The sequence below is a fragment of the Hypanus sabinus genome, chromosome 15, assembly GCF_030144855.1.
Source record: "Hypanus sabinus isolate sHypSab1 chromosome 15, sHypSab1.hap1, whole genome shotgun sequence".
Lineage (NCBI taxonomy): Eukaryota > Metazoa > Chordata > Chondrichthyes > Myliobatiformes > Dasyatidae > Hypanus > Hypanus sabinus.
This window is the reverse complement of record NC_082720.1, coordinates 50,979,313-50,993,076: the sequence shown is the minus strand read 5'-3', so window position 1 is coordinate 50,993,076 and position 13,764 is coordinate 50,979,313. Positions and strand designations below refer to the sequence as shown.

At 38.4% G+C, this 13,764-nt stretch overlaps 1 protein-coding gene across 1 annotated transcript; it reads right to left on the bottom strand.

The window, feature by feature from the left end:
- Positions 1–2,599: 2,599 nt before the first annotated feature.
- Positions 2,600–13,704, bottom strand: LOC132405518 (microfibril-associated glycoprotein 3-like). The gene is made up of 3 exons (XM_059990393.1): positions 13,370–13,704; positions 6,313–6,762; positions 2,600–5,071 (listed from the first exon to the last, which is right to left on the bottom strand). Exons 2-3 carry the CDS (start codon positions 6,590–6,592, stop codon positions 4,338–4,340), a joined length of 1,014 nt encoding a protein of 337 aa, XP_059846376.1. The 5' UTR covers positions 6,593–6,762; positions 13,370–13,704; the 3' UTR covers positions 2,600–4,337.
- Positions 13,705–13,764: the final 60 nt, after the last annotated feature.

Here is a 13,764-nt window from a genome sequence, read left to right as displayed (position 1 = left end):
CTTTCCCTGTGTTATACATTCTGAAATACCTACTAAGACCAATGTTTGAAGTACAGCCTCTTCTGTAAATGGGGCTGATATATGCAGTTCGTGAGGTGGTGCATCCCATCTGCTATTTACACATTTTCTGTATGTTCCTATGTATGACCTTAAGATTCTCAGTATCATCCTGATTACTCATACTCTACTTTGAGGGACCAAAGATTCACAGGAGTTAATCCTTCAAAGTACTTTGAGCATATCCTTGAATCTTTTCCTCTTCTGGCTTGTCATCTACTACAACAAAGTTCAGGAGGGTGCCTGCTTTAGGAGTCATGTCAGGCACTGCCAGTCACGATAGCCCACAGATCACAAGGACATCAAGTGAGTTTTTTTTAATATCAGATCTGAGGTAGTGATCTTTAAACACACTTTGCACAGCCAACCATAGGCTGTACTGGCATATTGAAGGCAGCAATTCATTTTTATGAGGAAAATATCTCCTTTGCATAAAGATAGCTCTAACTTTTTTCAGGGTGCTGTCCCGTGTCTTTACTGTGCAGGGCACTGTAGTGTATTGGAAAAGGTTTGCCAAAGGACCTTATGGTAACATTCAATGCAGGTTCCAAAGCAGATGGAACTTGGTGCAAGGGCAAAAATCCATTATTGTTTCTTTGAGCAGAGATGGTTAAATGGGAGATCACAAAGAATAGGTATACAGATAAACTAATGCCAATTGAAATGTAAAACAAATAGCATAAAAATCAAAAGCAACGTGGATTAAGACGAAGTCCACTAATTTGCTATGAGCTCTGAATGAACAGATGGTGGAAGCAAGATCAATAATATTTCCAAAAAGAAACTAAATATTCAACAGAGAAAGGACAAGAAAGCAAGACACAATGGCAGAATATTTCCCTTCTTTATCATGCCATGAATCCATTTGTTGCAAATAATACACTTGGATTCAGGCTGAAGCTAGTCATTAATGCAAAACTAGGGAACAAACTTAAGATTATATACTGTTATTCAAACAAAAAACATCTCCACTTTCTTCTACATTGTGGTCAGCATCTGAATCAGGTTTATTATCACTGACACTTGATTTGAAATTAGTGGTTTGTAACAATGCAATATTGTACATTAAAAAAATTTGATATTTTACAAGAAATATTTTTAAAAAGCGCAAAAAGAGAGCAAAATAGTGTTCATTGACCATTCTGAAATCTGATAGTGGAGGGAAATAAACTGTTCCTAAAAATTAAGTGCATGACTTCAGGCATTTCCTGGACGGTGAGGGTCCTAAATGATAGATGCCACCTTTTGAAGATGTCCTCAATGATTGGGAGCCAGTGCCCATGACGTAGCTGGCTGAGTTTACAACCCTCAATGCAGCTTTTCCCAATCCTGTGCATTGGCAACTCCATACCAGACAGTGATGCAAATAATTAAAATGGTCTCCACAGTACATCTACAAAAATTTTCAAGGGTTTTTGGTGACATACCAGATCTCCCTAACTCTGAATGAAGTGTAGTCACTGTCATGCCTTCTTTGTAATTGCATCAATATGTTGGGCATGGGATAGATGATTTGAGATATTGACACACAGGAACTTGAAACTGCTCACTACTGACCCCGTGATAAGGATTGGTGTTTGTTCTCCCACCCTCTCCTTCCTGAAGTCCACAATCAATACCTTGCTCTTACTGATTGAGTGCATCTGTTTTGTGACACCACTCAAATCAGCCGATCTAACGCCTGTACACCATCTTGAAATGGGTCATCAGGTGCTGATTCCTTACTACTACTATTCAATATCCAATTGATCGTCATGACTGTCTCTGACTGGAACCACGGTAAATGACAGACAAGTGCTGTTTGCTACCACCGGTCAATTTCCCTTCAGTTGTTTTAAAGGAGAAATAGAGAACTTTCCAAGTCCAATGAGGTGAATTTTAAACCAATTTCAATCACATAGATTGTTGTAACTGTATGTCCCTTACAACACATTTGGAAGGTCCTGTGGAGCTCACAACATAGAGCAGGAACAGCAATGTGCATTCTACTGATGTCCCCCTCCCACAAGGTTAGTGGGGTTGCAAGCTAAATCCAAGATTCACAATTGACTGACCGCATTATTGAAATTTTTGGTGCTTAATTAGCCTTAAAGAGCCTCACACAGAAAAAACAGCAGCAGGTAAATCAGGGTGAAAAGGGGAAAAAAATAACTTATTAAATACAGCACTATAGTTCTTTTAATCAGTTCTTCTCTGGTAGAGCCAGTTAAAGTTCATGCAGATCTTTTTAAGATATTATTAGATTAAGAAATGCTATTAGTGCAGGAAGAGGAAGGATATGGACATTGTGTAGACAGAAGGAATTAGTTTATTTAATTCAGCACAACATTGTGGGCAAATGCATCTGATCCTGTGCTACGGCGTTTTATATATAATAAAACTTATGTGCAAGGGTTTCCCTCTGGTGTTCACCCAACATAATTACATAGTATAAACACAAAGGGAACTTGGAAACATGTCATCTTATGTTTGCAAAAATGTAGTGAAGTACTCTACATCATATCAACTTCTGTTCACAGAACACAGTATTATCAATCTGAACTGTACTTCGTAAATTGCTGTTTAATTTTAATTTTTTTTTTGCTTAGAAAGTTTCATTGTTTTATACCTGGAAGATTAATTGAATACAGCTTTGTTAATAAAACTGCTTGTACATGGAATAATTATTTTAATATCAGAATATAACTGATGAAACAGTCACAGCATCAGTACCAACAATTTCGTAGTTTCTACAAAAGTGAAATCGGAATACATATCACAACAGAACAACATCTCACAATTGCAACACCCTAAAGATTTTTTTCTCCAACAGCAGACATTTAGTTAGCTAACACTTTGAAAATGGATAAAGTAGAAACTTCAGAGAATTTTTCAAATATTCTATTTATAATTGATAACCAATCATAATCGAGGAAATGAGAAAAATACAATCCTGTATGCATTGATCCCTATAGTATTTTGAGCCATAGATGTGTTAAACATCAGCATTTATACTAGTAGAGTTGAAACACCACTATTGGAATTAATCAAATTGGCTCTTATTATAGTAAAATGAACAGTTGAGGTATAAGTCAATCTAATGCAGTTTCTGAAAGTTCAATTTAAAGCACCACTGCATTTCAACCAAAATGCTACATAACATTGACATTTCATTGATGCTACTAATGCAAATTTATTACAGACACATCTTGGATATAGTTCTCAAGACATTTCAATCACAGCTGCTACTAAACTATGCTACAGCTGGTTGACAGAGGGATTAATACAAGTAACAAATTATAGGAAAAAATTTCCTTGTTTGAAATACTAAAGATAATTAAACACTTGAACTTGCAATAAAATTCAGGGATTCTATCAAAATCAACATGGAAAATCCTTGCATACTTCTGCGTAGTAAAATAATTTAAGAATGTTTTAAAATATACATTTCTGAATGATAAAGAGGTAACACTATTAACTCAATCCTTTTTGTTGGATTAAAAGCAAACACAAAGAATTACTAGCTACAACTTTACCTCATGCATTTTCCCAACAATTATGAACTAGTAGTAGACAATCACTTTTAATCCAATTTTGCAACTTACAATTCAGTTGGTGGTGCATCCACAGAAAACTCAAACTCAACTTAACATCAAGTTCATTCCCCCCGACACATCTGAAAACTTGTCAAATTATGGTTTTTGATCACTACAAGTGACAAGCTAATATTTCCAAGAATGCACAGCATTAAATCAGTTGCTGTTAAATAACACAGTTCTGTTCTTTCTATAAATTTAAATAAGTCACCTGAACATCCATTAAATAGAGTATGATTATCAAACAACTACATATTAATATAGAAAAGTCATTTATACTGATACCATGCATTGTTGGATACCTGTGGCAGCAAACATTTCAATCACTTTCAAGAGACTCCTGGCCAGATGCATGGAGCTCAGAAAAATAGAGGGCTATGGGTAACCCTAGGTAATTTCTAAAGTAAGGACATGTTCGACACAGCTTTGTGGGCCAAAGGGCCTGTATTGTGCTGTAGGTTTTCTATGTTTCACTGCACCAGTGGCAGCTACAAGCTACATGTATTGACTGTCATTATGGTGGAAATTATGCGCAATATGTATTGAATATTACCATCTTATTAAAAATTGTGCTGTTGCCATTTTCTTTAGTTACTATACACTTCTTTATCAAAATTCACCTGTATCAAAGAAAACTTGCAGTATTTACATGCGACTTTCACACAGAACACCATTTGTTTTGTCTTTATCTTGGACAAGTTCTTCTCAGTGTTCCAATTGGTTGCTTCCTTGAGAAAGACTGTCAATGCTCTGCTTCTCTGACTGAGAATGTACTGAGACTTGAACAGCAATCTCTTGACACTCCTCATGCATGTATGAGTCATCAGATTCCCCTGCAGGTGAACAGCTGCATTGAATTTCAGTACCTATACTATAGATCTCATCATTACAGCCTACTGCCTGCCCCTCTTTGTTCTCTTCATCTGGGGCCTGCTCTGCATCATCCATCCGCACAGCCTCAATGATTTCTTCTACAAACGCTCGGCAGTTCAAAATAAGAGGTGGAAGAGGAATGCTCCGAGCAAGTTCTTCTATATACCTGGCAAACTCCATGGTCTTAAATTGAGTTACTTTAGCCAGCTCAAGTGTCTTTGCTGATGTGATGATAGGAATACGCTTTGCAATTTCAAATGCTTTCTGTAACTTCTCTGCTCCTTCCATTTTGAAAAAGTCATTGATTGCTTTTTCAGTTTTCCTGAGGTGACTGCTCATCATACAGAGGCGAGTGATGTTCAGTATCATAATAATAGAAAAAGCAATCAGGCAAACTATCATGTAATAAATACCCATATCGCCTGTGGTAAAGACAACACGTAGAGTGACTGTGTAGCTTGAAGTGCCATGAGAGTTTGTTGCAACGCATGTGTAACGACCTCGATCTGCAAATGTAACACTGGTGATGTTCAGTTCTCCACCATCTAAAATAAGCCATTTTCCAACTGTTTAATTAAGAAAGAAAAGTAAGTCTTCATAGAAGCAAATAACGCATTTAAACATCATCTCTCTTCACAGTAATCATGCTGCAATACCAATTGTCCCCAACCACTCATTCTTTCTCCATCAACCTACAATTTGTTTTTGTTACTTTACGCATTTTTCCAGATTCTTTCAAAAATGACTAAATCCACTTTAACCATCCTTTCAAGCAGGCTCATACATTTTGCTGCTAAAGATCTATTTCCCTAAGTTGCACTTAATTCTATGGTCAAATGTCTTAACTTTGTCTCTCCTGGTTAGACCCCTTGCCACATAAAAGCAAGTTTCTTAAGCACTCTATCAAAACAACTCCTGATTTCAAATATATGTATTGTCCCCCTTTAGCCTCAGGTCTAAGAGCAATTTCAGCTCCTCCAATCATTCCACATATTTGTTGTACCTGATGTTCATGAACATTATAATAAATTTCCTCTGCATTCGCCCATAACTCCTAGCTCTCAGTCCTTCCCTATTAGCCTGTCATTACTGTTTCATTGCTTGCTTTTTAAACTGCTGCCTAACATGTGAGTTAGCCAGTCCTCAAGCAACATTCCCAGATCCAAGAAGTATTTGTAGACAGATCCTGTTTCCATTAGTCAGTTACTTAGGATGCCTCTTATCCATACCAAGTCATTCTTCAACTCCAAGTACTAGCACCATCTCCTCTACAGCAGAATGAAGCCCCTATTTTCAACAAACCACATTTCATCTTCAGTCCTAGCACTTTACAACATTCTGAATTTACCATCATTTCCTAATTTCATGCTTATGTCCCTTTCCCATCCTCCTTTTTTAAAAACCTCATTAACAATCACTACTCATGATCTATTTCAGCTAATTTTTACCAATCCCCATATAGTCCTTTGAATTGAACCTTACTTCTCCCCTCAGCTCTGCTTTGCAAACTGACACTACTGATCTCTTAAGAGTATATGTTTACTCCATCCAAGTATAATTGACTTGCAAATAGCAATTTCTACAAGAGGTTGCTTTGTAATGCAAAACTATTGCCTTCTCTAAAACTGACACTTCACTCACTACATAATAAATCAGAGATTTTACTTTTAAACTGTAACTTCAACCTTTCATACAATTCCATGGGTCCATTTTTTATTAAGCTACTTTTAATGAATTTGCTTTGAAAGAATATAACATGAAAGAAATTAACACAAATTGTAATTGAGTGATCTGAAGTTTACACTACCTGTTTTGCTGTTTTCCTCAAGGAGACTTCCCTTTGAGTTGTACCATACAATGTTGTAAAACTGGCTACTGTTCACATTGCATTCAATCAACACACTTGCTCCTTCTTTCACTATTAGGTCACGTTGCGTTGGTAGATTTGAAAGGAAATTAGATCCTTCATGTGGCACAGAGCTGCCCTTTCGCACAATGACAGAACTGTAATTTGTGCCATTATGTAAACCACAAACAAATACGCAAAAATTAAAAGTCAAGATTACTGATAAACCTGGATGCTTCATTGGAGAATGAGATTTTTAACATTTACAATAGTTAAACCTATCGTATTCATACAAGTGTATTGCAGATCTCTGGAATGTGATGCAAATCCTCATGAACATTTAGTGTTACTTTAGTCACCACGAAGTTTTGTCAGGTTGGGTAGTATGGATATCCATGGTCTACTAAAAACCTGTAATTACAAAGATAGAAATTTATAAATACATAAACATATCAAAGAATTAAATGTCACACAGCAATTTTTTCCTTTAGCTAATATAACATACTTCTGGATTTATTTAAACTGCACTTCCTAACTAAAAAACACAAAATGTAAAATAATTGTTTCACCAGTTAACTCTAAATAAAGATACAGACAGGTTCACAGATTAAATAATATTTGCCATTACATGATTGAGATTTTTTTTTACAAAAAGAGCTGATTTTATTACATTCCACTATTTAATATTACAATGGGTTTGGGAAGCAGCACTGTAACAATATTGGACTGAATCAGCAAAGTACAGCTGTGCAAAGGGAATAAAGGTATTCCTATTGACAGTGTAACCTCTAGTAATAAACCCAGGTTATCCTTCACACAAAATTGACAACCTGTACAGTTTATTTTAAAATTGTCTTGCAAATTAGTTTTCACAAGACATAAAGTTACAGTTATATATCCTTAGCAATCACTATAGCTGCTACAGCAAAGTCTTAGTGCTACATCAAGATCAATGTTACCTCTTCCTAATAACCCTAAAAATAATAAACTAGTACCCCATGGAAACAAAGTACAAGTCTCCAAAAAGCTTTGGCCATGATTTATCCCTCAATAAATATGGTCATTATAGATTGTCTGGTTATCTCATTATTGTTTGTTTCCTAAATTGTATTAGTGACTAAGCTTTAGAAGAATGTATTGTTAAAATCCTACATTGTTAAAATTAAAATCCTACATTGTGACTATGAATGAAATTACTGGAGATACACTGAAGCTGGTAGGAAAGAAGTCTTTAATTATCACAACAAGCAGGCATAACTAGACACAGTCTGGGTAGAGGCTCACCAACCCAAAGGGACATCACAAGGTCAAAAGGTAACAAAAGCCGATACAATATAATTTCAATAGTTACAATAACATAATTTCCTTCGATATTTTGAGTTGACAATGCTTCCTTTGAATTTCATATCTATAGTAACAGACACCTCTGAATGTTCAAACACCTTTGTCACAATGTAATTCACACAAATAGTCTACAACTTCTGAGGTAAGAAATCCCAGACACTCAAGGTAATCTCTGAATACACAAATATTATAAGTACACAAAAGCTATTGAGTTCCTATATCTGTGACCATGTTTGATATGCTAAGTGATCTGGTCTGTCAACTGGAACTCAGTCACAATGGTGCAAATAACTAAGCCAATGTTGCCCAGTTTGATGCAAGCCAACTAACACAACCTCACTGTCTTAACATTTTGCTTTTGCATATACAATCTCTGGAACAGCCTGTGCTTTTAACTTTAATTTATAAAAAATCTGAAGATTAATTGCAAGCTCCTTGAACTTACTTACATTTAAAATAAGAACTGAAGACTGCTTAATGTTTAATATCTGCTTATATTAACATAACTTTAGAATACTTTTTAAAATCCTATGCCAGAAGTAGAAGTGAAAGCTGTTGTGTAAATGAAAGATTTTTGTCTTTTACATACCAAGTTGGGTAAAAAGAAACTCTACTTAGCTTATCAAGTTTAAAAAACATCTGCGTTAAAAATTGTTTTCCAGCACTGAAGTTTTTTTTTAACAAAAACAACAATATTGATTCCTCCATACATACCAAGTAGTGAATAATACACAATTATACTTTCCACAATAACCTAACAATATAGCTCAACACCGACGGTCAAATATCCTCCCATCCACGGGTCCACGGACCCCTTGCTTAAAGGTATTGGTCCACAGCATAAAAGAGATCAGGAACCTCTGCTCCCATCAGATGCTGATGATTTACAAACAAATTTCCAAGTTAAATTGAAAGTCAGCTTTCCAAAGACTAATCATTAAGATACAACTGAAAAGAACCATTGAATCCAAATACAAGTTCTCAACAAAAGTGTAAAAAAACTTATTAAATTCTTAGCAACAAAATGCTGGAGGAACTCAGCAGGTCAGGCAGCATCTATGGAAAGCAATAAACAGTCGATGTTTTTGGGCCAGGACCCTTCTTCAGGACTGGAAAGGGGCAAGACTCCACAATAAAAAGGTGGGGGTGGGGAAAGGAAGATAACTAGAATGTGATAGGTGAAGCCAGGTGGGCAGAGAAGTTAAAGGGCTGGAGAGGAAGATAAATTTGATACAAGAGGAGAATGGACTATAGGAGAAAGGAAAGGAGAGGACCTGAGGGAAGTGATAGGCAGGTGCGAAGAAGAAAGAGAGCAAAATGGCAAATAGAAGAGAGGGGGAGGAGCAGAAGGAGAAATCAATATTCATGCCATCAGGTTGGAGGCCCCCCAAATGGAAGAGAAGGTGTTGCTCCTCCAGCCTGAGGATGGCCACATCTTGACATGTCAGAATGGGAATTGGAATTAAAATATTTGGCCACTGGGAAGTTCTGCTTTTGGCGGATGGAGCAGAGGTACCCCAATTTACAACAGGTCTCACCAATATAGAGGGGGCCATATCAGGGGAACCAAACACAATAAACAACCCCATGGATTCGCAGGTGAAGCGTTGCCTCACCTGGAAGAACTATTTGGGGTCAGAAAGGAGGTGAAGGAGATGAGTGGGTAGGTGTAGCACTTTGGCCGTGCAGGGATAAGTGCCAGGAGGGAGAATAATGGGGCGAGTCCAACAGACAAGGGAAGGATGGAGGGAACAGGTGAGGACAGCAAAGGTGGAGGAAGGGAAATCCCATTCTTTAAAGGAGGAGGATATCTCTGATGTCCTGGAATAGAAAGCCACATCCTGGGAACAGATGTGGCAGAGGCAAAAGAACTGAGAAAAGGGGATTTTTACAGGAGACAGGGTGGGAAGAGGTATAGTTAAGATAACCGTGGGAATCATTAGCTTCATTAAAGATGTCAGTTGACAGTTGATCTCCAGAGATGGAGACAGTGAGATCGAGAAAGGGGAAGGAGATGTCATTTGACCAAGTGAATTTGAGGACAGGGTGGAAGTTAGAGGCAAAATTGATGAAATTGACAAGCTCAGCGTGGGTACATGAAGCTGCACCAATGCAGTCGTCAGTGTAGCGGAGGAAGAACTGGGGAACATGACTGGAGAAAGACTTGGAACATGGACTGTACTATGTAGCCAATGAAGAGGCAAGCCTAGCTGGGGCCCATGCAATTGCCCATGGCTACCCCGAGTCTGGAAAAAAGTGGGAGATGCCAAAGAAAAAACTGTTGAGGGTGAGGACTAGCTCTGCCAGATGGAGTAGGATGTTTGTGGAGGGGAAACTGGTTGGTTCTTTTATTGGGGAAAAAAAAAGCAGAGAGCTGTAAGGCTTTCTTGATGAAGGGGCAGATGTGTAGATGGACTGGATATCCATAGTGAAAATGAGGTGGTCAGGGCCAGGGAACTGAAAGTTACTGAGGAGATCAAAAGTATGAGAAGAGTCATGAAGTAGTGGGAGCCGACTGAACCAAGAAAACTGAGGTATGAGGACACAAGTTAAATTATTGATAGACTGTAGTGGTCAAGTTAGTGTAATTTCCTAAGATACAAATCTTTTTGATTCCGTGATGTATTTATTTGCAAGTATTGTCAGATTCAGAATCAGATTTAATTTTACCAGCATATGTCTTGAAATTTGTTAACTTTGCAGCAGTGGTAAAATAGGAAACACTGACTTACAGTAAGTATGCTTATCAGATAGTTACATTAAATAAGTAGCGCAAAAACATTTTAAAAAGTAGTGAATAGTGTTCAGAAATCGGATGACAGGGGAAGAAGCTGTTACTGAGTCGCTGAGTGTGTGCCTTCAGGCTTCCACATCTCCTATCTGATGATAACAGTGAGAAGGCATGTCCTGTGAGGTGGGGGTCGTCACATGGATGCCACTCCTTGAAGATGTCTTGGATACTGTGGCTGGTATCCATGATGGAGCTGACTAACTTTACAACTCTCTGCAGCTTACTTCGACACCCCCCCCCCCCCCCCCCATACCAGAAGGTGATAGAGCTGGTCAGAATGCTCAAGAGTTTCAAGTGTTTTAGGTGACAGTCCAAATCTGCTCAAACTACTAATGAAATATAGCTGCTGAGTTGCCTTCTTTTTAGCTGCATCTATATGTGGGACCAGCTTAGATCCTCAGAGATATTAACACCCAAGAACCTGAAATTGCTCACTCTCCCCATTTCTGCTCCCTCTACAAGGATTGGTGTGTGTTCCCTCATCTTAACCTTTCTGAAAGTGAAAGTGCAGTTGTTGCAGTTTTCTTGGAAATAACCATCAATTTTCACAGATTTGACTGTTAAAAACAGCAATATGATAATGGCACAATAATTTATCTGAGAAAGAAAACATTTCCTAATACATTGGGGTTAATTCTCTTAATGCTCTTTGAAATTGGGCCAGCAATTATTTACATTCATCCAGCTTAATATCTTATCTGAAACAGAGCAGCTCTGACTGATTCTGCTCCCTCTGTAATAAAACTACACACACAGTTCTTTAGTGGTCAAGTTATGCAAAAAAAAACTAGTTATTTAACAACTTAGCTTCATATTTAACTGGAAAGATTTCCATTTGGTAAATGTTCTGGTAAATTATATAATTTATTCCTCAACCAATTTGACCAAAACAAATTATCTGGTTACCTCATTGTTTGTAGGACTTTGTTTCCACATGTCCTACATCACATTAGTGATGAAGCTTCAAAAGAATGTATTGGGTACAAAGTCCTATGCAGAAGGCAGAAGTAATGTATGCTGCAGCCATTGATCTTTATGAGAATTAGAAGGATTGAGCCCGTCATACCTACATTGCCATTAAAATAATGACTGATAGAATCTTAGCTGACTTATCACAAACACTTTCTCTGCATTAATGCCAACTTCCCTATCAAACCCACAGACAAGGGCAATACCAGTGAAGTCTGGTAGACTGACCTCAGCCTTGCTGAAGCCAGATGGCAGTTCTTGGACACTTCCTCTCATTTACCACCAAACCAAGGTCCCACCATTTCATGCACCATTACTGACCTCATCACTCTGAGAATTTTCTCTGTACAGCCGCTGATTTCAGTTCCTCTACCATGCTCATTTCTACGTCCAATCCCAGATCCGCAAACCTAACTGCCCTGGTAGACCCAGTTCTTTCTACCTGCTCCTGCTCCACTGAATGTGCGTCATCACATCTTAAATCCATTTTGTCCTCCTTTATACAGTCCCTTCCGACTTAAACTTCACATGCTCTGCACCACACCAACTTTCAGTTCCCCAGCCCTGATCGTCTCACTTATTCAACCTTTGCAGTATTTATTTTTGCAGCTTATAGTTATTTGCATCTCTTGCACAAGATTGCTGCCACAAATCAACAAATTTCATGACTCATGTCAAAGACAATAAACCCCATTCTGATTCAGACACTGAATGCTTCCATTCCCCACCAGGAAGGCCTCAAGGCTCCCTGCTTCGTTCTTGATATTGAACACCACCAGTTCCCATGAACCACTACCCTCCTGTCTAGCAGAACTGATACCATTAACAACTTCTCTTTCTGCTCTTCCTATTTTCTGCAGACCAAAGGTGTAGCCATAGGCACTTGCATGGGTCCAGTTATACCTGCCTTTTAGTCAGCCACATGGAACAATCCATGTTCCAAGCCTACTCTGATAACACTTCCCAACTCTTTCTCCACTACACTGATGATGGGATTGGCGTTGCTTCAATTTCATTGACATTGCCACCGACTTCCACCCGGCTCTCAAATGCACTTGGTCCATCTAACACTTCTCTCCCCTTTTTTGATCTGTCTCCATCTCAAGGAACAGATTATCTAGCAAAATCTTTTGTAAACCCACTATCGTCTAGTTACCTTGACTATATTACTTCTCATCCTGTTACTTGCAATGATTCTATCCTCATCAAAGGTTCATTTATTATCAAAGCATGTATCCATATACAATTCTGAAATTTGTATTTCTCCAGATCGCCACAAAACAAAGATGAAAGTCGGTCAGTGAGAAATTTCAAATACCCCCCCCCCATAAAAAAGGAGCAGTATCCCCTTCTCTCATATCCTCCATCTTTTCCATACTCTAAACATGTTCCCTAAAATTTCTAGGACGTTCCTTTATTTCCGTTTATTGTTCTCTTTTTTTGTATTTGCAGTTTGCTATCTTTCACACACTGGTTGTCCGCCTTGCTGGTGCAATCTTTCCTTCATGTTTATTGGATTTATTGAGTTATGGTGACATATGTGCACTTTGATAATAAATTTACTTCGAAGGCAGACACATAACTGCTTAATTTGTCGGTTATTTCCATACGAAAATGCAAGTGAGACTTACAGTCAGGTTTATGCTAGTGCAATTGCAAGCCCACTGACATAAATTACTGTTCTGTAAAGCATCCGAATCATTTTAAATAATTAAAAAAACAAATTCAAGCAGAAGTTTCCGTGAACACTTGAAGATGCGCAATTTCACGTCAAGGAAATGAAAACAATAGAATACTAACTACAAAGGCCTGCCACCACAGGGCACATAACCTCCCACAATGAAGTCCCTTAACACAGGGCTGCGCAACAGAGACTGAAAATCGGCCACTGGCCTTCTGCCGATATTGACTGACCTTGCACTCCTTTCCACTCTTCGCCTCGACTAGAGAGGCCGGACCACGCATGCGCAGCGACCCTTCTCTACGGCACCCAAGGGCAATCGATCATACATCCGGCCCTAAAAACAGTCTGGCATCTCTCTGCCTGAGCCGCAGAGTCCTACCAGCAGTTTGCCTTCTGCATCAAAAATGTACTTGATCTAACGTTATAACCCTTCTGTCAAATATATCCTACGAGTTCACACTACGAAAAGCACACACATCCCCTCAACTCAGATCATTACCCATAACTACATGCACACTAAGATGGTGCCGGCTCCCTGGAGCATACGCAGTAAGGACGGTAGGGAGGCCTCCCTTGGAGCATGCGCAGTAAGGACGGTAGGGAGGCCTCCCTTGGAGCATGCGCA